This window comes from Eurosta solidaginis, chromosome 1 (assembly GCF_040869045.1).
Source record: "Eurosta solidaginis isolate ZX-2024a chromosome 1, ASM4086904v1, whole genome shotgun sequence".
NCBI classification, from domain to species: Eukaryota; Metazoa; Arthropoda; class Insecta; order Diptera; family Tephritidae; genus Eurosta; species Eurosta solidaginis.
The window spans coordinates 41,197,265-41,219,491 of NC_090319.1; the positions used below are offsets into that span (position 1 = coordinate 41,197,265).

The 22,227-nt window shown below is 35.1% G+C and overlaps 1 protein-coding gene across 6 annotated transcripts in view; it reads right to left on the minus strand.

Moving 5' to 3' along the window:
- Positions 1-22,227, minus strand: part of cno (adherens junction formation factor afadin) — a 151,151-nt gene that overhangs the window by 84,375 nt on the left and 44,549 nt on the right. For all 6 annotated transcript variants that reach the window (XM_067787883.1, XM_067787874.1, XM_067787839.1 and 3 more), the window contains 5 exons: positions 15,201-15,405; positions 14,979-15,087; positions 14,666-14,859; positions 11,184-11,648; positions 11,021-11,102 (listed from right to left, as the gene is read on the minus strand). In XM_067787883.1, coding sequence (XP_067643984.1) covers positions 11,021-11,102; positions 11,184-11,648; positions 14,666-14,859; positions 14,979-15,087; positions 15,201-15,305 — 955 coding nt within the window. In that variant the 5' untranslated portion in view covers positions 15,306-15,405. The remainder of the gene's footprint in view (positions 1-11,020; positions 11,103-11,183; positions 11,649-14,665; positions 14,860-14,978; positions 15,088-15,200; positions 15,406-22,227) is intronic.

Genomic DNA, 22,227 nt, shown 5'->3' on the forward strand with positions numbered 1-22,227 from the left:
GACTCTGTTTTATACTACGTAGTGATAGTGATACATGCGAAAATACCAAAGAATAAAACTTTTGTTTAAGAATTTTAAGGAAATGGTCAATATTTTAAACGAAAGAGTATTTTTCGAGAGATGTATGCATTCTTAACGATTTATTATTATTTGTGTATGTACATACATATGTATGTCAAGCTGATATGAAATACATACATACCTATAAACCTACGGTCGAAGTTAAATAACGCAGCGAATGCTGCTGGGTTAACTGTACCATCTCACGTAGCTAAGCTTAAAAACTCAAAAACGGAGCATTCTGTGTGAAGTTATGTGCATACATGGCATTTAGCGACTTTATTTTATAAGATTTATAGATTCGTTGCAAAACTATTAATTTTGGACTTTTAATATATTTGGATCAAGATAAAAATTATTTTCGGATTTTTATTACCTGTGTCCGATAGAACTAGTTAAACTCGGACTTTTAAAAATAAAAGTCCGGAAGTAAAAGTTAAATTCGGACTTTTATTTTTTAAGGCCAAAATTAAAGTCCGGCTTGATAATAAAGAAACGGCTTATCCGAAATAAAAATTAGAAAATTAGAAACACCCTTGCTAACAATATCCACTGTTAAATCGATGGTCGCAGTAACAGTAATGTTATGGATGTATATATCTGCTACTAGTGAGTGCGTTTCTAGAGGCTATTCCTTAGGGCTGATTTCACCAACTCGACTTAAATTAGTTAAGTCATATTTTTTAATTTTTCTGTTTCACCACCAATGCTTAGATGAGTCACAAATTAGCTTACCTGTCAGCTGGCTTATTCTTGACTTTCAACAGTGTTGCTGTAGTACAAATTTTGAGTCGAAATAAATGGCAGTATTGATACTTATTTCATTATGCAAATATATCAACCCCGCATTGTATGAATTCACTGGGTGGCGTGTAATTAAAACGTAGCAAAAATACTATGTATAAAACAGCTGATAGGGTTTTTGTATGTCAAATGGGTTTAGTAGCTAAGTTGGTAAAACCTAACCAGCGGGTTAGGGGGTCAGAATATACCCGCGGTATGTATGCCTGTCTAAGAGGCGAATATAATACCAGCTTGAAGGGGCTGTGTAGCGCAACCATTTCAGCTTGCCAGCGCAATATATAGCTTCTCCAAACCCAATTGTCAACCTCACCTATCCGCGCCGAATGCTGTTTCACTAACAGACGAGGCTCTGGCGACCCCAAGCTCCTCATGGAACTAGGGGATGGCCTGAAGCCTTAATGTGGCCATATAAATCGTTCCCGAGATGGTCGGGCTAGCACCTTAATGGTGCTGTGTTACCGGAGCGTACCGGAACTGTATCCGGAAAAGGAACATCACATCGATAACACTCCCCAAAGCCTTCGGGGATAAACCTTATCGCTACAACAACATAGCCTCAAATCTGGACCAACTTACGTTGCAACTAAGTTTTCGCCTAAGTCGAGTTGGTGAAATCTGCCCTCAGAGGTTTTCTGAGATATCTGCTACTTATTCGCAACGCAAGCCGTAGGGAAAAATATAAAACTGATTCCTGTTGTCGTTTTTGTTTCGTTTCAGTCACAATCACGGGTAAAAACCGCTGTGCTGAGAGGTCACAATCACATATAAATTTGTTCCTCAAAAATCACGGGATCGGCGAACATTACAACAAAGTCTCATATCAAATATCAACAGAAATCAGCTGTTCTATCAATCTATCATCCATCAATAAAAACTTACATGCGCTTGCGCTGCCATCTGGCAAATGTTAGCAACTGCCGGCAATGAAGTGTTAGTTCTAATCAAATATTCACAATAGAGCCATGGTACAAATAAATTTCTTTGTGTTCTCACAATATATAGAATATAATATATAATATTTTTTTTAGAGTTTTCTTTCGCTCGGAAATTAAAATAACTATAATTTTCCGTACAAGACCCTACATTTAGCGGAGTACTGTTTTAGATTTCAAATTAGAATTTTTTGTTTTAGGCTTATTTGAGAGCGTTTCTTTCGAAAACTGCAAGGGTCATCCCACCTTCTCAAAACACCGTTCATGATGACAAGCCATATATCGGGACAGGTATTTTGAGTGACTTACAGGCAAACCTATTAAAAATACATTGCGGCAGTTTTCTGTCAAAAAAGTCTCATACAAAAAGAAATTGTATAAGAGCAACCGAAATTGAATTTAATTGTTTTTCTGTTCTGTATCTACATATGTAGATATACGAAGATCTTCACAATTTCTAATGCAGAGGCAGTGATTGTATGTTGTTGTTGCTCATCCAAGCATATATGTATCTTCAATCATGAAAACAACAAACCTTGGTTGGGGAAAACCCGAGTCACGAAAACACGCGGCAGCACCATCTGATGGTGCTAAGAAGCAAACAAACCTAGCTTTGAAGCTGTTCGCATCTACTTAGCGGCGAAAAGTGTTCCCTACCACAAAACTCACAGTGTGGCTCCTACCTGCGCTTTCTTTTTAACGGCTACTCTAGTAGATCTGGCAAGTCCTTATTGTCTTTCTTCCTTGTCCTGTTCCTTGCGTTTGTGGTGGAGATTTCAGCCTTTTCCTTCACGAAGAAATCAACAAGCCGGGCGAAACTGTCGCAAAAACAGGCCAGCAAATATCCTGAACAAATTCAATAAATGTTCCAGTAATAATCCCGATTCTATGATAAAGAAATACTTGGCGCTATTTACCTCCGAGGAGATTTAGGCCGAGCTGCTCATCCAATTTGCTTCGTGCTTTTTGATAATTTTCCTACAAATTGGGGCGAAGGGGTGTACATATGTTATGCAGACTACGAGTGGTTGAAAAAAGTTTTCTAAATTTTCAATGTTGCTTTATCCGGGACTTGAACTTAAGACCTTCGGTCTAGTCGGCGAAACCCGCTATAGTCCTAATATGGTTCATAAAACAGTGATACCAAAAAGATTGCGGAAGCAGTCCCTGCAATAAACAACACAATCTATCGGTGTCTCAATGGAAGGCGGGCGATATGACCAGATTTTCCGAAAATTTCCTAGAGCTAGATCTAAAGAATAAATAAATACTTGGCACGATTTACCTTCGAAGAGATTTAGGTCGATCTTCTATTTTAATTTGCGTAGTGATCCTTTCTAAATTTTTTCTACAAAAGGACGGGACCTACATGTGTTATGTCAACTCCGAGCGTATTACAAATTAATCTGCCCTGTAACTGCCGCTTACCTTAAGAGGACCCCGCTTAGAAACACTTTTTTCCAGATCTATAAACATAGAGTTATAAAGAAAAGTTTGTGGGAAGTAGGAGAATCGTCGAAACTCCTCACCTTTCCAAAATTGCTCACACCCACATACCAAAATAAAATTGGTCTAAGTCAAACAGGCGCAGAGTTATAACAATTTAAAAGCTGTTCCCAGAGGGGAAGTCGACACTTTTCCAAAATTGATTGGTTTTTTAGGTGATCTATTTACCAGATATTGGGTTTCGTGCATAAAAAGCGAGTATTGTTCATAATCGTTATTGTCTGTATAAAGACGAATTTGTGTATGTAACCCATTATTGGTCTAATTCCAATCGGTCAGTTATAGCGATTTTAATCAAAAAAAGTGAGGAGGTGGTGTCTATTCATTGTTCCACAATTGCCTATATGGCCCCCATCTACTCCATATCATTGATTAAGGTCGATTTCAAGGTAGCTGTTATAGCCAGTAGATCCTCTCACGCAAATCTCTATCTAGTATGTACCACATCTAGTCCAAATCCAAATATCCATTCTGGCACAAACAAGTCACAAACGCGTAACTGTTCCCAAGCGAAGGAAAGCCTAGTAAATTCTCGATTTTTCTTTACCTGCGTGCAATTTTCAGAAATTTTGTTTGCTGCAACTATCCAAACAACTTACTTAGTTTCTTAAAACATTTTTTTGATATGCGTTTGGTCATCGCGCTTGAATGTGAGATATCATTTTTTAACAATTTTCTAAAATATTTTCTAAATTTTTCACACTAAAAACACTTATTATTCAAATTAAAAACAAATAGTACTACAAATGATTTTCGAAATTCACGCGACTCACATAGAACGTACGCTTTACACGGCTTTTCACTACTGAATCATTTATAGAAATCTAAACAAATATTCACAATTCGATATGTAGTCAGGTCAACCCACATAAAAACCATGCGGAAGCTATGCAATAATAAAATCCCAGGCAGGCCTCCCAAAAATTCTATAAACAAAAAATGCAATTTATATGAAAAACTTTTATGGGCATTTCGTGTCGACAACACGCTTCTATTCCCGCCCAACCATAATTATTGATAAAACATTTCTTAATTGCAAAGGAAATGTAATGCAGCATAAAATATGTTAAAGGGGAGCACAACAACAACAACACAATGCATCAAAAAAACTACTCAAAAAAACTACTCAATTATGTATGGACATAAGTTTATATGTTTGTACTTATTGTTTACCTTAAGTGCATATATGCATGCTTGTTCTTCTCTTTGCTAGCAACAGCCAAATTATTTCGTTTAAGTGAGAAATGATAGATGAACTTATGAATGAATGAAAACTATTATAATTCAATTGCTTGAGTTAATTTTTTTATGTATATATTTTTTTTTTTTCTGACCGCAAATGGCTTTGCTTGTAAAACATACATGCAATGCACATGTCCCTATGTAAATTTGGCAAAAAAAAATCGATTCCACTTGAGATCTGTCGAAAAGTATTTACGTGATTTAAACCCATTCGCATATTTGATTGCACTAGTGCTTGGATCACGATTGACCCATATGCAAATTATTGTCTTTCTAGGTCGAATAGTGTTGGAGTTGAAAGAATTTGAAACAAAAAATATTCCCAGAGGAACGAAAGGAGGCGAGGGAGAATGGCGATCTCGAAGTAACCCCGCATAATTCGAAAACAGCGTCCAAATAATGCATGGGTAGTTCAGAATTGGTGCATAAAACTATGCCTAATTGATTTAGAAAGTATTTCCGAAACAGTCCCTGAATAACCACGAATCGTTCCAACGAAAACAATTGCGTAGTAGTACCAAAATCATTCCGAAACTGTTCCGAAGTGATCCCAAACAAAATCCCGAGCCGCTCCCGAAATCGTTCAAATATTTTGAAGAAAGTAAACAAAAATCACTTATACAGTCCCAAAATAATCCTGAAAACATTCCCAAAATGATCATGAAGTGACCCGGACTGATCTCAAAACAATTATCCCAAAATAGCCCCGAAATTGTTTTGAAATAGTTTTGAATTCATCCTAAAAACCATTTGAAATCTTACCTAAATTAGCCCGAAATTAATCACGAAATAGTACAAACACAATTCCAAAATTATACTGAAATGGTCCAAAAACTATCTCGAAAAAGTCTAAAAATGCGCCCAAATGGGCGCGAATACTCTCTCCCTTTGATCTGATCTGATCTGAATTAAAATCACGACCTCAGCGAAAGAAATCTAGCCATAAATAAGAATTTTCGTCTACAGCGCCAACTGTCGAGTAAATTCGTAAAACCCATACTATGTCTATAAAAAAGATTTCAACAAAAAAATTATATTAAACTAGCAGACCCGGCAGACGTTGTTCTGCCCTAAATGTGGCCTATCTGCATACATTTTAATAAGCGTTTTCCGTCTAACTCTGCCCTACCCCTCTACACGTTTTCCTAGTCTTTTTATTCACTCCTCCCTCCTTCTTTTTCGCTTCATCTCCATCTTCGTCTCATTCTATCTCTTTCTCAGTCTCCTCTCTTTTCTCTTCTCTCAAGTTTTTCTCCTTCTTCTTCATCTCTTAATGCCAGTCCCAGAGGGTGGTATGTATTTTGTTCCAGTCCCATTCCGAGTCTCAGTCCCAGTCCCACTCCGAGTCACTGTCTCAGTCCCAGTCCCAGTCCTAGTCCTAATTCCAGTCCCAGTCCGTCTCTGGTATACTTCCCGGGAAAAAAGCATCGTAAATACTAATACAGGCGAATTTATATACGAAATTTCAGGCAAATCGAATAAGACGTATGTAAATAGGTATGTGTGCATTATTAATTCTTGTCTTTATTTCGCCTTCGCATGCATATTTATCAGTTTCGCCAGGTTGATGCAATTAAATCGAATATCACAGTGAACTTTAGAGCTCTCAGCAACAGCTTTCATTTGATATCCATAATACACATACATTCTAGGGGTACCCGGGTCCACGTTTTGGGCTATATCTTGAGACCCTAGGCTCCCAGTTGTCTGGAAATTATCCTGTACTATAGCACTCATCAACAGCTTTCATCTGATATCCATATTGTATTAACACCTTCTAGGGGTACCCTTTTCCACGTTTTGGGCTATATCTCGATACCTAGCCTCCCAGTTGTATGAAAATTATCCTGTACTATAGCACTCAGCAACAGCTTTCATTTGATATCCATATTGTATAAACACATTCTAAGGGTACCCGGGTCCACGTTATGGGCTATATCTGGAGACCCTAGCCTCCCAATTGTATGAAAATTATCCTGTACTATAGCACTCATCAGTATCTTTCATTTGATATCGATATTGTATAAACACATTCTAGGGGTACCCGGGTCCACGTTTTGGGCTATATCTCGACACTCTAGCCTCCCAGTTGTATGAAAATTCTCCTGTACTATAGCACTTATCAACAGTTTTCATTTGATATCCATATTGTATAAACACATTCTAGGGGTACCCGGGTCCACGTTTTGGGTTATATCTCGACACCCTAGCCTCCCAGTTGTATGAAAATTATCCTGTACTATAGCACTCATCAACATCTTTCATTTGATATCGATATTGTATAAACACATTCTAGGGGTACCCGGGTCCACGTTTTGGGCTATATCTCGACACTCTAGCCTCCCAGTTGTATGAAAATTATCCTGTACTATAGCACTTATCAACAGTTTTCATTTGATATCCATATTGTATAAACACATTCTAGGGGTACCCGGGTCCACGTTTTGGGTTATATCTCGACACCCTAGCCTCCCAGTTGTATGAAAATTATCCTGTACTATAGCACTCATCAACATCTTTCATTTGATATCGATATTGTATAAACACATTCTAGGGGTACCCGGGTCCACGTTTTGGGCTATATCTCGACACCCTAGCCTCCCAGTTGTATGAAAATTATCCTGTACTATAGCACTCATCAACAGTTTTCATTTGATATCCATAATGTATAAACACATTCTAGGGGTACCCGGGTCCACGTTTTGGGCTATATCTCGAGACCCTAGCCTCCCAGTTGAATGAAAATTATCCTGTACTATAGCACTCATCAACAGCTTAAATTTGATATCCATATTGTATAAACACATTCTAGGGGTACCCGGCTCCACGTTTTGGGCTATATCTCGAGACCCTAGCCTCCCAGTTGTATGAAAATTATCCTGTACTATAGCACTCATCAACAGCTTTCATTTGATATCCATATTGTATAAACACATTCTGGGGGTACCCGGGTCCACGTTTTGGCCTATATCTCGAAACCCTTGTCACCCAGGGGTATGAATCTTATCCTGTGCTATAGCACTCATCAACAGCTTTCATTTGATATCCATATTGTATAAACACGTTCTAGGGGTACCCGGGTCCACGTTTTGATGTCAAGACCCTAGCCACGTAGCGAAAAAAAGGTAGACGTTGGCCGATTCTCAGACCTACCCAATATGCTCACAAAATTTCATGAGAATCGGTTCAGCCGTTTCGGAGGAGTTAAGCCTCTAAAACCGTGACAGAAGAATTTTATATATTATATAAGGCGAGCTGTTTTCCTGTAAATCGATGAACTACGAAAGTGACATCCGGCAATTGTCTGAACTTCCGACAAATCGTATGACTGGGTTGTATGTATTCTCCTTGTTTTTAATTTCCGGACTGAACCAATTCTATCAAGTACCAATAACCCATCCCCAACATCCCAAAAATATGATGGTTACTCAGTTATATAACATTTTGGTTAACATCTCCGGAACCTGTTGAATGTCAAAATGAAAACCAGCCGAGGACTTTCCTCAGAAATCCTATCATGGATTGGAGCTCATGCCCAATGCGAAAAATAACTTGGTTAAGTTGCTGCTCTAACTTGGTGGAGTGCCCCCTTAACGCTCCAATCACCATTGGGAGATGGGCCTTACTGTACACTAATATTGTCCGTTTGTTATTAACGACCGACCAGAAGGTAGCCAGTCAGGGATGTCGCTATGATCTGGATAATAATCATTATTGAAAACAGGGTAATTCTATATGATACCATGACACTGTTAATACGCGTCCAAAAATATTGAGAGAGGTGTCAAAAGACGCGCATTGACCTCGACAACAATAATCCGAAGGCGGAAAAAATTTTACCTATGTCCGGAGATATTTGCAGTTGAAGTTAGAGGTTTTCATGTGGTTGTTGTAATGTTGTAGTACCCACAACACAAATTGTGACCATACGTGTTTTGCGCGGATATAGTTTTGGTCTCCCAACTGGTGTTGGACCCATGCAGGGAAATTTTTTATAAGCGCGGCCAAAGGCCGCCAATGCAGAAAGGTGTTCTGCGCAAAAATACTATTGATCCCACCCCCGATTTCGGAGGGACCCGCGGGTCATTTTTCGGTTTTTCGTTAATATCTTTTGAAAGACTTAAATTTTTTTATCGGATATTTTTGGACTCGTATTAGCAGTGTCATTCTTTTGTATAGAATTACCGAAAGTAGATTCCGTGGATTTCATATTACCCAGCCCATGACGCTCTGTATAGCATCCCGTCAGCTACTTCTTTTAAAACAGCGACTTCCACTTGAAAGGAGCTGTAGTGGGGGAGGCAGCGTATACTTTCGGCTAACTCCAACCTCAACGATTAAAAGTAGTTTTACACAATTTTTATCAATTCTTCATATATTTTCCTATTGGTTAAAGTTTCTTCCTAATTTGTCGATTCTTGTGGACATTTTATTCTTACAGCTTATCGAATCCTTAAAGGTTTTGGCCTTTTACCGATTTTTTTTCTACGACTGCTTCCAAGTTTTTTAAATTTAATCAATTTCTTGAGATTTTGATTATTTTCGGTGAAGGCTACCAACAGTTTGAGTAGGTAAAGAAGAAACGCCTATTTATCAGAGCAGTATTCGAGAATTGTCAGCGAACGATCCGGACGAGTATGGAAGCAAGAGAGCAGGGAAATAACAGCATAGAGCCGGCTATAGAAATAGCGAACGAACGACATCGAGTGATCAGTGTGATTTTAACTCGTTTAAGTGAAGTACAGATTTCCGTATATTTGTTTGAAAAATGAGTGGGGAAAACAACAACGACAAATCAGTGATAGCAACCGATGACAATTTACCAAGAAGTCAGCAAAATTTAGATTTTATTCGAGTTTAAGGAGTTCATTGATTCAATCTTGATATTTTCTTGCTAATTATTTTTGACACTATTTTTGTTTGTTTCGATTAAAAAAAAATAATAATAAATGTAAGGCGCGATAACCTCCGAAGAGATCTAAGGCCGAGCTTCTCTTCCAATTTGCGTCGTGCTCCTATTTTTTTCCTACAAATTGGCGGAATGGGACCTACTTGTTTAATGCCGACTCCGAACGGCATCTGCAAGGCAGATGAGTTTTCACTGAGAGCTTTTTCATGGCAGAAATACACTCGAAGTGCTTGCCAAATACTGCCGAGGGGCGATCCCGCTTAGAAAAATTTTCTTCTAATTGAAAAAACTTGTTTCTAAAGTTTTTTTGATGTTGCTTTTTCTGGGGCGTGAACCCAGGATCTTCGGTGTGGTAGGCGGAGCACGCTACCATCACACCACGGCGGCCGCCCGTTTCGATTATAATCGATATTTATCGGTTCGTATCCAATATTATCGAATAGTTCATATTATTTATTTAATGGTATATTAAGTTTGTCACAAATCTCAAAATTCGAAATGAACAGGATGACAAGATGGCTAGATTTAGCCATGTCCGCTTGTCTGTCTGTATGAACGCAAACAAGTGCCTCAACTTTTGAGACATCTTGGCCCCCGATTAGACATTTGTCGGAATAGATCGGATCGGACCACAATAGCATATGTGACTGGAATCATGAAACGATCCTATTGTGCGAAAATAGTGTGTTCACTTTTTGAGTGATTCTTATAGGAAATTTAACGCTCTTTCCAAAGGAACAAACCGCAGTTTTCTATCTTTTCACAAATCGCATTTAAAGCCAAATCGGACCACAAATACGATTTTTTGGAATATTTTAATCCATGCGCCAAATTTTTTTCTTATTATTGCATCGTCATGGGGTTCTGAACTATTTTCCAAGTTTCAAGCTTGTAGCTTATCGGGCAGTTACTTAAATTTTAATTACAAAATTCGTTCACAACGGCCGGTCGCTACACAGAGCCCAAGCTAAACAAAAACTTTAAACGCGTTTTTCTCGAAAACTTGTTTTCGCACAATAGGGTCGTTTCATGATTCCAGGTCACAGATATTCCCCATGCAACCAATTTACCCAAATTTACCAAATATCATGCTTTCGTATATGGCACATATTGTTGTTTGAAAAAATCGTAGAAATCGGACGTATATATAGTCATAGAACCTATTGTCCTGATGAGATGGTTTTCGTAATTTTTGCTTCTTTTTAAGAGCTAGAAGCTTTATATTTCACCAAATGCTCATATATGCGGTATGTTGTCTGGAAAAATCGTAGAGATATATAAGTATAGGAAGTATCCCATACAAACTACATATGTTACAGCCAATTATTCGGATATTGCGAATGGTATAAGGTTATTACTTAGCTCCATTCATGGAAGGTATGAAGTCTTCGGCACAGGCAGTCCAGTCTATATTTGTTTTTACTGTTTATTTTGAACTTTTATCGGTACGTACAGACTTAAAGATTACTACCGAGTTTTTCGAACTTTTAAAACTTTGACATCACCTTAATCTTTTAACAAAAGTTTTAAAACACAACTACAGAAATAGAAATACAACAATACTCACCTCGCGACGTTGGATGGTTCATTAGTATAGAGAGTGGGCATTCATCATCGTCAAGTATATATTCCGTGCCATCGCTATTCACCTACATAAAACAATAAAAAAGGGATTATTTTACTCAAATGTTGCTTTTTTGTTTAAATTTTTTTATTTTTTTCATTCAAACCTGCACCAAACAATAGTGTAAGGGATCAGCTTTGTCCAGCCCATATTTTGACAACATTTCCCTAACGACTGCTTGCGCACAATCGCGTATGGACAGCAACAATGTTTTGTATGGCACATCTTGACACAGGCTTTCGCCGTAAATCTTTAATGTGCCACCGGTGTCAGGACCGCCGTCACGTGAACGAAATTGTTGTAATTTTTTTTCTAGTTTTTGTTGCCGTCGCCGACGCATAACTGCTTCTGGATTTGAAATTGAGCGCGTAAATGACGTTTCCGGCAATTCTGTATAAAGTTTGCCCGCCACCTGCATTTCACCCTCTCCGCTGCCGTTAGTAAAGCCACCGTTCATGCCGCCAGCTGTCGAATCGGAATTTAATTTTGCAAGCTTTTCTTTTTTCTTTTGTTCCTTCTTTTCACGTTTTGAGAGTTTCCGTTTAAAGTTCATATCGGACTGTTCGATTGGCTGGATGTATGCATCAGCAAGGGTGGGCGGGTAGAAAAAACCAGGAAAAAAAATTAATGAATTAAACGATTAACGCAGAGAAAAGGGTGCTTTAAAAATAGTTGCAAAGGTAAATGTTACGATTGTACATAGATATTTTTGTATAGGGGTAATTCCATATCAAATCGGCAAAGGGTAGGAATGAACCCGTTTCGGTTGGGATTAATTTTTGCTAAAACTTGGTTGTTCCAAAAGCAAAACAAAATTACTAAAATTTACAATTTTATCTTAACTATGTAAATTTTTTTTGCTATATGCTGTGAAATTCGCTTCCGAATTTGTCTTAGACTCCACACCGAATTAATATTTCTCAATAAATATTTACACTTAAAATCATTCGTTAAATTTTCCTCAAAATTCGCATACAAATTTTCCTTACTATTTTAAAAAGAAAGAAAATCCGCCCACATTTGCTTGGATATTCGCCTGCGATTTTTTTAAAATTGGCCAACGAATTTACAAGAACCACAAGACTTTGCACGTAAAATTTGTCCAACAAATTCTGATTCGCTAAAAATGTTTATAAATTTCGTGAGTGGAATTCGCCAACAAGTTTTCGTTCGCCAAAAAATTTACATAAAATTAAAATTTTCGTTGCAACTTAATGGCGAAATTCGAATATATCTCGTGGGTTGAAAATTCGACAAAGAATTTCAATTCGCCATCGAATTTTCCTCGTCCAAAAACACAAATTTCCTTAGTGCAGTTCGTAGCGAATTTTCCATGCCAATTCAAAAAATGCCCTATTATTTGCTATTTGAAAATGGTAAAACTGAAAAAAAACGTCAAATTTGCGAGCAATATATCAAATTCTCAAAAATGTCATGACAAAAATACAAATACTCAAAAAATACGTTTTGACATCGGAGTTTTCTCAAAAGTTCGCCTGCGAATTTTGTAATAGGACCTTTACAGAGAATTCTAATTAGCTCAATAATTGACAACAATTCGCCGTCCAATGTTTATTCACCGAAAAATTTCGCTTAACTGGCATGTTTAACTTCCTTGCATTTTTACAGCGGTGCTCGCTCAAAATTTCCCTTGCGACTTTGCATTAAAAAAAAAAATTTTGTGAGTTCTAATTGGGTTAAAATTGCCACAATTTGATAGCGAATATTAATTTGCCCAAGAATTTTGCCTTTCGATACCGAGATTCATTAAAAAGCTCTCCTTAGCCCAAAAGTTTGCCTAAAATTCGTCAGCACCCAAAAATTTCCTTGAAGTTCATCTACAATTTTATTCCCAGTTTGACAGCTGTATTCGCTGAAAAGTTTACCTAAAATTAGTCTTAGAAGTTAAAATCGGTCAAAAACTTCCTATTGAGTTCGAATTTTCGAAAGTTTGTATTTAAAAAGGGCCAACAAATTTTCATTCGACCCACAGCTGCCTAAAATATGACATATCCCAAAAATTTATCTAAAATTTTTGTGCTAATTTTACTCGCATTTTTACAGCTGAATTCGCTCAAAACTTTGCCTTTTGTATATAAAATTCAACAGTAAATGCTCATTAGGCCAAAAATTAGCCATACATTTTTAATTTGCCCAAAAACTCCCATAAAATTCGACTTCGAATTTCCAACTTTTTTCAATTTTGAGTTCGGAAAGAAGTTTTACAGCTAATGATTATTATTATTTCATTCACCCAGGAGTTCCCATAAAATTCGCCAGCGAATTATTGTAGAATTTTGTCAACTTTGAGCTCGGAAAGAAGTTTTACAGCTAATGTTGTTGTTGTTGTAGCGATAAGGACACTCCCCGCAGGCCTTGGGGAGTGTTATCGAGTTGATGGTCTTTTGCCGGATGCAGAACCGGTACGTTCCGGTACCAAGCCCGACCAACTCGGGAACGATTTGTTATGACCACATGCGACCTTCTAGGCCATACCGCCCACCCACCCCTAGATCTATGAGGAGTTCGGGGCACCAGAGCCTCGGCTGTTAATGAAACAGGATTCGCCACGGATAGGTGATTATTATTATTTCATTCGCCCAGGAGTTTCCATAAAATTCGCTTGCGAATTATTGTGGAATTTTGACAGCTGACTTCGCTCAAACTTTGCATGCGAGTTTGGCCTAATGAGCATTAAGTGTCGGCTCATTAGGCTAAAAATTCGACATAGAATTTTTATTCGCCCAAAAACTCCAATAAATTTTGTTTCATCTTTGAGAGGTGAATTCTATCGAAAGTTTGTGTGTGATTTTGCACTAGACAACAACTAGACTTTGACAGCGAACACTTATTAGGCCGAAAATTCGCACTCAAATTTTTATTCGCCCAAAAATTCTAAAAAAATTCGCTTGTGAAATATTATAGAATTTTTGCAGCTGACCTCGCTTAAACTTTGCATGTGATTTTGTATTGAAAATTCGACAGTGAATGCTCATTAGGCCAACAATTCGCCATAGAGTTTTATTCGCCCGAAAACTTCCATAAAATTCGAGTTCTGAAGTTTTTGAATTTTGACACCTAATATCGCTCAAATGTTTGCGAGTTATTATAGAATTTTGACAGCTGAGTTCGCTCAAACTTTGCATTCGATTTTATGTTAATAATTCCACAGTAAATGCTTATTAGGAAAAAAATTCGCCATAGAATTTTCATTCGCCCTAAAATTTGCTTGTGATACATTTTACAACTTTGACAGCTGAATTCGCTAATTAGACCGAAAATTACCGCTAAACTCGCTGGATTCTGAAGAGATTTTGTATTCCAAGTTCAACAGCGCCCAAAAATTACCTAAAATTCGCAAGCGAATTTCTTTTCACGTAATAGTATGCTACAACTCTGGAATTTCCGCAACTCATGGAATTCGTTTCTGTGAGACCAGGACAGACCAAGCTAGACAAACTAAGAGCTTCGTTCCCACGACCATCGGAAGGAAGTAATTTTGCCTTCAGAAAAACAACAATATTTTCTTAAATTTACACTCATATCACTCGCCCTAATTGTCTTGTCAACTTCATCCCTTCAACTTACCGTAGTTTTTTGATCAATATTTTTTAGTAAAAAACGACCCTCGCGATCATCAATATGCCAATTTAATTGCACTAACAATGGTTTTTCGTCAGGGTTCAAACGGCGTTCTTCACCATTCGCATGCACCTCATAGAGTGCATAATTTGGTACGGACAGCATACGCATGTCGGGGCGGAATTTCTCGATTAAAGTATCTGGAAAGAAAAAAAATACAGAAAGAGAGAAAAAAACAAAGTTGAGTTACAGCAACAGGTGTAAAAGATTAACACGTGGTTCATATATTTCGTAGCTTAAACAGAATTAGAAAACATACCAATAACATCAGACACAGTTGCGTCAGACGCAACGCGTATACATTTTGTAGCAACTTTTTGTCCAGCATCTTGAAAATAGAATCGCATAACACCGTGAAATAATAGATTCTGTTAACACAAAGAAAAAGAAAGAAAGTGAAAGAATTTCTTAGCTCAATAGCTTATTTATTTTATTTAAAGTTGATTTATGTAATATCTATTTTACATATATATTTACTTACCTCGTCTGGTTCAGATAGGGCAAACAAGTCCAAACGATTCGCATTCCATTGCTGGATGACAGAACGTACGGCTTCTCGATCGAGCATTTTTCTATCGTGTGTCATTCTATGCTTAAATGCTACAAATAATATTGCAAATAATTAAGCTGCAATTCAGATGCAGCATACATTTGCGTTTCGTTTGGAGAGCAGCGTTTGGGTGTTACTGCAAAAAGAGAAAAAAAGATAATTAAAAAAAAGCTGTCAAAATGCTACAAGAAGAATTTAAAGTACGTGCTCGGTTTATATATTTTATTTTATTTTTTTTAAGAAATGTACACAACTGGCGGAAACTTTATTTTATTTCGGGGTCTTTTTCATAGCTTAGTATGCAAAGAGAAAAATTAAAACATTTAAAACTTTAACATACAGAATTTATTAAAACTTTTTCTTACTACTTCGAAGAACTTTTTGTTGAACAAAAAAATATATTTTCGAATCGAGAAGATTGTGATGGATTAAATCATACTTTATTCGTAATTTCATACAAATTTTGAAGTTTTCCGAAATTTTTAAGACAAATTCAAAGTTTTTCGGAGTAGATTCAAACATTTTCGGAGTCTCTCCAAAAGACAAGTTGCAGGATTAAATAAGGTCTCTTAAAAAACCGAGACCGTTCTAACTTCCACAATATTTAATGCTAATTTAATATTAATTTATTAAGATTATTGCACTTGTATTTTAAAAAATATCGAGGGTTGCGCTAGCTTAAGTTTAATCAAAAAACGAAAATGTATTTAATTACAGCATATTTAATGCTAATTTATTACCCGTTAATTAAATTTATTGCACTTGTTTTTTAAAAATATCTAGTGCAACCCATGTGCCCAATCAAAAAACGACACCGTACTAAATTGCACAATATTTAATGCTAATTTAATACAGGTTAATTTAATTTATGCACTTGTATTTAAAAAAAAAAAAATTGAGGGTTGTGCTAGCTTAAGTTTAATCAAAAAACGAAAATGTATTTAATTACAGCATATTTAATGCTAATTTATAACGGGTTAATTAAATTTATTGCACTTGTTTTTTAAAAATATCTAGTCCAACCCATGTGCCCAATCAAAAAACGACACCGTACTAAATTTAACAATATTTAATGCTAATTTCATACGTGTTAATTAAATTTATTACACTTGTATTTTAAAAAATATCGGGGGTTGCCAAATCAAAAAACGAAAACGTATTTAATTACAGCATATTTAATGCAACTTTAATACGGGTTAATTAAATTTATTGCACTTGTTTATTTAAAAATATCGATATCGATCTGTGCCCTCTTTCTTATTCATAGTCTTTTCCCTATTCTGCAAAATTGGTAGGATTTCCAAGGTGTATCGTGTTTTCTCTCTAACTTCTTTGTCTACTATTTTTGTGTTTCCGAAGTCAGCGACGTGGTTGTGTGTTATTGCGTGTTGTGAGAGAGCTGTATTATGATTATTATTATATTTTTTATTTATTTTTTTTTTTTTTTTTTTAGGAAACAAAAACAAAATATAGCTCTATCTCTTACAGCACGCAATAACACACAACCACGTCGCTGACTTCGAAAACACAAAAATAGTAGACAAAGAAGCTAGAGAGAAAACAAGATACACTTTGGAAAGCCTACGAATTTTGCAGAATAGGGAAAAGACTATGAATAAAAAAGAGTACACAGATGGTATCGCTACCACTTACATATTATGTTGATAAGATTTTACCTTTAGTATGACAAGTGTACCACAGTAGATGGTATCGTTTTATTTTATATATTTTTTAATCTTCTATATTTTTTATTCTTGTAATTATGCTTTATCTAATTTAATTCCGTGATTTAAATGTAAGTGAAAATTAAAAAAAAAATATAAATCAATGTTAAATGTGAATATGTGTAATTGAGATAATTTTAAATTAATGTTGTGTTTGTTTTTTGTGTTTTTATTGTTGACAAATACAGAATCGCTAAAGAAGAAGCCAAGGAAATTTGACGAAACGTCGAGCTGTAAGGTAAAATTAATTGTTTTATTTGCACTACTCCCGAATAGATCGGAAAAGCTTACCAAAAATATATGCATAACCCGTAATAAATTGGCATTAAATATTGTGCAATTTAGTACGGTCTCGTTTTTTGATTGGGCTGGAAAGGTTGGGCTAGCTTTAGAGACCTGATTAAATCTTCATTTTGATAATTTTCATATGGTCTTTAATACTATAAAAGCTTTCGACGAACTAAAATCAAATTAATACGCGGTTTCATGAAACTGTTAATATTTTTTTTTATAATTTTTAGGAGTTACATCAAAAATTTTCGGTATAGGTTCAAAATTTTTCGGAGTCACATAATTTTGACAACATTCCTGTTTTTAAAAGAAGTTTGTGAATATGAATTCGATACGAACTTAAATTTCAAAATTTTTCGAAGTCACTCCGAAAGCAAAGCCGCAGGATTAAATATTAATTTTGTTAATTTTCCTGGTGTTCAGGTTTAAACATTTTCAGGGTAATTTTGAAAATTTTCAAAAGAAACAATTTTAAAATATCAAAAATTAGTAAACTTTTTCCATTTTTTACATCAGCGAGTATTGAACTAATTTTAGTTTTGATTTAAAAATTAAAATACTTATGTTCTAAAAAGTACAATGGATCCAAACAAAGGTTGTGCACAAAAATTATGAGTTTTCTAAGTTATATTCAATATATTGCGAAGTAGTTTCATAGATCTTTTCTAGAGATTTGAAAAACCTAAAATTTTTCAGATAAGTAAGATAGTCGTTTGAAATGTTTTCTGTAACTCAGAATTTTCGGAGCTGTTTTCGAAAAATTTAGAATAAGTTTGCTACTTTTTAGAAGTTATTTAAGAATTTTGTAAGTATTTAACATTTTTTGGCATTTTTTCGAGACCATTACTTTCGCAAATTTTTAAAGTTAACAATCAAAGCGGTGTTGTGTAATTCTTTGGACTCACTTTGTAATATTTTTTAGTAATTTTCAAAAGCTTTGGAATATTTTTGGTTTGAACGAGGTATTTTATACGTTTCGGAGCAAGTTGGAGAATATTCGCTTTCATTTCCAACATTTTTAAAGAGTTTCTTATACTTTTGAAGTAGTTCCAAATAGTCTCAAGGTTTTTCGGTGTAACATGGGAATACAGTAACTCAAATATATATGCCTAGTATTGGTATATTTGAGAAACTTTAAGGATCTTTCGAACTACTTCGAAAGTATTAGAAACTCTTGAAAAATATTCAAAAATAATGCTAACAGTCTTCCACATACTCTGAAACAATTATAATTCAACAACACGAAACATGCTTTAAAATTTTTTTTTCTAAACCAATCAAAAATATTTCAAATGAGTCTATAGAATTGCAAGAGAACCGCTATGTTCTCCGAAATTTAAAAAACCTGAACAATTTTTTAAGTTATTTTACCTAAGAAATGTTAAATAAAATTTCTTTTTTTTTTAATTTTCCTAAGTTTATCCAAACCACTCTGAAATATTTGAAATGAGCTCAAAGAACTTCAGGAGAACCGCTTTGAATTCCTAAAATATTCAAAAACTTAAAAAATGTTTAAATAAATTTACTTAAAAATGCGTAACCACTCTGAGCTTGTTTCCCACTCCGAAATATTTCAAATGAGTCCACACAACTGCAGGAGAACCATAACAGTTCCGAAGATATTAAAAAACTATGGACAATTTTTTATTTATTTATGCTTAAGCCATCCCGAATGTTCTCTTTACCTTTTCTGAAATTTTTCAAAACTACTCCGAAATATTTCAAATGAGTCCAAGCAACTGCATGAAAACTGCTATGAGTTCCAAAAATGTTCAAAACCTTAACAAATTTGTAAATTAGTTTACTTAAATTTGCTTAAACCACTTCGGAAATTTGCAAATTTCTCCGAAATATTAAAAGTTTCTAAACGTAGTTTTGCTTATTCTATGTTGACGTTCGGCATTAATCATTCTTCCGACTTCTTCCGAAAAAATTTTGAATGCAATTTGCTGCTACATTTTTGTGCAAGACTAATTTTCCTTTCACGATTGATCTAATTGTACAATTTTAGTATTTCAGACTTGAAGTTTGAAAAATACTCCGAAATCTTTATTGAAATTGAAATTTACTTGAAAAAACTTATAACTTTAGAATATATTTTAATTTTTAAATTCTAAACTGAAATAAATTTGTATACTCGCTGATATAAACAATAAAAAAAAAGTTAAATAATTTTCAAATGATATTTGCTTTCTTTGAAATTTTTAAAAACTACTCCGAAAATTTTTTAACTTTTAAAAGATTTTCAGAAAAAAGCTACCTGGCCCGACAAACTATGCAAAACAAATTTTTTGGAGATGAGATAAACGGTACATCTTTTCTATCCCTTCTACCGCTCCCTTTCCTCACAATATTTTCCACACTCTCTACCTCTACCCATCCCCATCCTTCACTTTCTTCTTAAAATAAGATCTGAAAAGAATAAGGAACAGATTTCTTACATTATTTGACTTTTTATAACTTCTGTCAATCACATGCTGTATTAGACCCCGCATACAAGTTAAGAGTTGATCGGTAAAAAGTAAATTCCGTGCCATACGCATAAGTAACACCCTCAAACGTCAATATGACCTCTCCGGCATGGCCGAAGACAGGGCAATTTTTTAAATATTTCCACCTAATTTAATTCTTACCATGTATTACCATATTGAGGGTGTGTTTTGTGTTTTTTTAGTGCAAATGAAACCATGCATGTCAAAATATAGAAATTTCTTCAAGCAAACAGAAAAAAAACATCAAGTACAACTGCATTTGAGTTCAACCGCCTTTTTTCAGATGGCACAAATGCGACAAAGCGAAAAATGTGAAAAATATAGTTGTAAGTAGTTGTTGTACTAAGTAGTATTTGGGCTTAAGCAAGCAGCCTTCCTCAATTGCCACTAACCGTAAAGGGTGAACTTTTTTTGTATTTTAAGACGATAAGTATTGTTGTTTTTGCTTAATAACAGACGACGGTTACACTTAGTTGACTACAAATTGAAGTAGCGTAGATACTATATATGTATGTACATTAGACTGATTACGAAAACAAAATTCTATCAAGCAGGCTAAGATATTTGGTAATCGTGTAAGAACTTAGGGCCACATTCTCTATTTAACTAGAACGAACAATCGTTTCGCCTCAGAGACGGATCGTTAGTGTATGTGCATTATATTAAACGATTGTAATATATCATTTGTTTTCTCCTTCCTCTTTGGCATAACGTAAAAAACGTAAAGGCCGAACGAATATGACAGAGAGCACCATTGCTAAACGAAATCGCTTAGTGATGATTCGTTCATCTGAGCTATCGTTCACAATACAGAATAATTAAAAAATATAGGAAACTTTTTTCTTTGTAGCGATGCGAAGGAAAATGCGATGCCGAATGCCGTAATTTTTTTTTAATGCGAAGGAAACTGTTTTTGTATCACAATATGAGCATTGCACCAGCTTTCAAGGAACATTTATTTAAATAATATTGTTTCGATTTCAATATTCTTCCAATAGCAATTTTAGCTCACGGCAGTATAAACCCTAGTTCTGAACCTTGTGCCTATCTTTTAAACGTTCAATTTCGAAAAATTTTAGAAGCTTTCACACAAAAAAAATCGATAACGAAAAACGTCTATGAATTTTCTAACTTAAACAATGCAATCATTCTCAAAAAACATTTTCTAAAAAATTCGAAAATTCCAGAAATTTTTACGGAAATTCGAACTTTTTATTTAGAGTTTTCTGAACTTTTTTGAGTATGCAGTTTTTAGCTCAGTCAATTTTAGTTTAACGTATATGGCGGCCGTGGTGTGGTGGTAGCGTGCTCCACCTACCACACCGATAAATATGGGATAGCAACATTAAAAATTTAGAAACAAGTTTTTTCAATTAGAAATAAGTTTTTCTAAGCGGGGTTGCCCCTCGGCAGTTATTTGACAAACACTCCGCGTGTATTTCAGCCATGAAAAGCTTCTCAGTGAAAATTCATCTGGCCTGCAGATGCCATTCGGAGTCGGCTAAAACATGTAGATCTCGTCCAGCAAATTTGTAAGAAAAATTAAAGGAAGCACGACACAAATTGGAAGAGAAGCTCGGCCTTAATCTCTTCGGTTGTTTTTTTTTTTGTTAACGCATCGATTACAGGTCCCTCAAAATTTGGAATTTTTTCCGAGGAATATGTTTTCTTCCATTTAAAGTGCGCATAATAATTTTTTATATGGAAGAAAATTTGAAACACCCTTCGTAGTAAAAAATTGTCAAAAATCAATCCGAATTTTGAATGATTTATAACTTGTACTTTGAACTAAAAACTCAGAAAAGTTAAACGAAATTTCCAAGTTTTTTTGGAAACGTTTGCAAGATTGGTTTGCAGAGTTTCAGTTACAATTTTCCTAGAAAATTTTTCTTAAATTATCGAGAACTTATATTATTAAGAACTTAATTGATAAAATTTGATAAAAAATTGTCACTTCTTTTTTTGTTTTCGCTTCTGTGTATCAGAAAAAACTCTAAAAACTCAAAGCCACATCTAAACTACTTGAAGTTGACAATAAATATATAAATAATTTTTTTTTCGAACTAGTCTAATGTACGAACCCAATAAAAATTGATGCAAGGGATTATAAAAAACGCGGCGGCTAAGCTGCCTTCTTCGATTGTAAATAAATCTTATTCAAAATGCTGACCATTAAATGTTCTATAAGAGGGCATTTTACTTATATATACTTAATATGTCCAATAAGATACGCCTGATACATAAAATGTCTTGCATTCATTGAAATTGATCAATTTTGCAATCAACTTCACATGTTTCACTTTATTCACCCGTTTATAAATTGATTTTCATGGGTGCCCAAATATAAACAAACGCGCTTTGTAAGAAACAAAAAAATTTTATTTACTCAAAAGTTGCATGCCTACTTTTTCAATACAATCTTGATTGCAAAATCGATCAACTTTATACACA